The 2431-nt window shown below is 41.3% G+C and overlaps 1 protein-coding gene across 2 annotated transcripts in view; it reads right to left on the bottom strand.

The window, feature by feature from the left end:
• Positions 1 to 2431, bottom strand: part of cachd1 (cache domain containing 1) — a 92015-nt gene that overhangs the window by 8765 nt on the left and 80819 nt on the right. For both annotated transcript variants that reach the window (XM_035653831.1, XM_035653829.1), the window contains 3 exons: positions 1741 to 1857; positions 874 to 1025; positions 133 to 294 (listed from right to left, as the gene is read on the bottom strand). In XM_035653831.1, coding sequence (XP_035509724.1) covers positions 133 to 294; positions 874 to 1025; positions 1741 to 1857 — 431 coding nt within the window. The remainder of the gene's footprint in view (positions 1 to 132; positions 295 to 873; positions 1026 to 1740; positions 1858 to 2431) is intronic.

Below are 2431 nucleotides of genomic sequence, written 5' to 3'. Positions count from 1 at the left end.
CCACAAATGCAGAAAATGATGCTGTGGGTCTTTTTTGTTCATGGTGCCTCTATGGGAATTCCACATCAATTTCAATTTAGAAGTTGTAAGGTTTCACTTTATAAATGTGTGAGCACATCCATCAGTTCCTACCCTGTGCTGCCAGTGGTGACATGTGCTGGTGCGAACGCCTGTGGATCTGGTGTCTGTATGCATACACAGCCAGCACCAACACCATGATGCATCCCATAATGCCCCCGGCGACTGGACCCACAGGGGCGCTCTTGATCATGTTCAGAGATGCCACCTCCTCATCTGTAGAAGAAAGCGAGAGGAAGAAAGGAGAGGGAAGGACAGGCAGAAGGTTGTTTAAAGTACAAAGGATTTCAGACGGCTCAAGAAGTGACAACAAGCCAATATGAAACAGCTCGGGCTCAGATCCTAACTCATGCTGCGACGCCGAGACATTTTCTACTTCACTTCGATTCTCTCATCAGTGTGGAATGCCAAGGAAAAACTATTCAAGTGCAGGCAGATGGCCAATTCTCTTCTTAAAAAAGAAGAACCAAAGAAAAATAACCATGCAGCAGAAAAGTTTCAGTCAAGCTGAAATAATGATTGTCTGTGATGAAAGTTACATTTCTGTTGTACCAAAGACCCTGAAAATAATTATACCTTTGTCTTCTTTTTCTGTTGTTGCTTGTTTGTTTCTTTACTGTACTGATTAGGTAGGATAGTCATTACAAAAAATGTCTAACTGTGGAACCAGGCTCTGCGAAGGCTTTGAAGGACACAGCTGCTTTGTACTGTAACATCGCAATATCACAATATTTACAACAGAAAGGATCTAGTTCTTTAGCGTGAGTACTTGATTTTTATCCACATTTCACTCACCTAAGAGTCCCAGGCCGTCCGCATAAGGACTCTTGGCACCGACGATGCCCCCGAAACACTCCTTCTGCAGGGCACAGTATGGCTTGTCGAGATGAGTCTTACCGTCGCTGTCCACCATGCACCACTCACAGTCCAATACGCCAAAACAGTCACTGAAACCGGGCGCAGAATATAGTGATCAAAATAAACACACACAAAGATCATCAACAAAAAAGTCGTCTTTCAGAGACAAATTATTTATTTATTTTCAATTAAAAAGGTAAATCTATTTAAATTTAAATCTGACAGGAATTCCTAAGTATCATTATTATTGTTATTATTATTATTAAACGTTTGTGATTTATTTAACAGTGCATTACAGTAGACTGTCACACACACAAAGTCATGTTTCTGGGTTAAATATGCACTGATACAATATTTAGAGTTGATTCTATACTGGCCTACAAATACAGATTTGAGCACACTTTCCATTCATTACCACTGAGTGGCACTGTGCTGTTTATGAGCATGACATTCTCATGGTTGGCCATATAACTTTATTGTAAATCCACTCTATACCTCATGTCAGATTTATGTGTGCGTTTTATTTGTCTGGTGGTTTATGCTTCTGTACCTAATGGTCAAATCCAGACTGTACAGAACTCATCACGTCACTCCTGTTTTAGACTCTTTACACTGGCCAGTAAGTTTTAGAATTGATTTTAAGATTTTACTGAAAACTTTTAAGGCTCTACATGTCCGCCAGCTACTTTAAGATCCTCGGGCCGAGGTTTGGTTCTGTAAGACTGTTATACTTTATACATGCATTCCTATATTCATTATAGCTGTTAATGTTTACTGTAGATGTGTGTATCTTAGTGTGTATACCTGCTGGTGTATCTCTGGCTACAGCGAGTGTTGATACACTGGGTCAGGGTGTCGTGCAGAGTGGGATCAATCACATTCAGACTGACTGGCTCCTGATGCACCTCACAGCTAGGGTTCCTGTACAACACACAATCATGGTGAAGGTGAAAATACAGATCGGTGCAGGTACAGTACATATTCTTGATCAAAATACAAACATACATCTAAATTTTAGAATAAAACATGAATGCACTTACAAATACAGTTAATTTTATACAAAAAGAAATCAAAGCGTGCACCCTCGAAAGAATGTCAGCATGTCAATGTATGCAAAGCAGCTCTAAAAAGACAAACATCAATGCTGCTTGACACAAAACACAGAGGGAAAATCTGACATTGAAAAATGATAATTGCATGTCTTCCTGAAATAAAGAAGGAATTGGCATTTGAAACATTGACGTGCTGTCAAAGGCTGCTGATGGTTGATGAAAGGAGACGGGTGAAGCAGGAGAGAGAGAGAGAGCGAGAGCGAGAGAGAGCGAGAGCGAGAGAAAGAGACGGACAGACAGACAAAGAGAGAGCGAGTTAGAGAGACAGACAAAGAGAGACAGACAGACAAAGAGAGAGCGAGAGAAGAGGGGGGGCTAATGGGAAGCTCATGTGTACGTGCAGCTGTGCCAACTCGGGCTCCGTGCCATTTCTTTGCCGGATC

The sequence above is a fragment of the Morone saxatilis genome, unplaced genomic scaffold (assembly GCF_004916995.1).
Source record: "Morone saxatilis isolate NCDOM2014 unplaced genomic scaffold, NCSU_SB_2.0 Contig12, whole genome shotgun sequence".
Lineage (NCBI taxonomy): Eukaryota > Metazoa > Chordata > Actinopteri > Moronidae > Morone > Morone saxatilis.
This window is presented reverse-complemented; position numbering and strand designations above follow the sequence as displayed.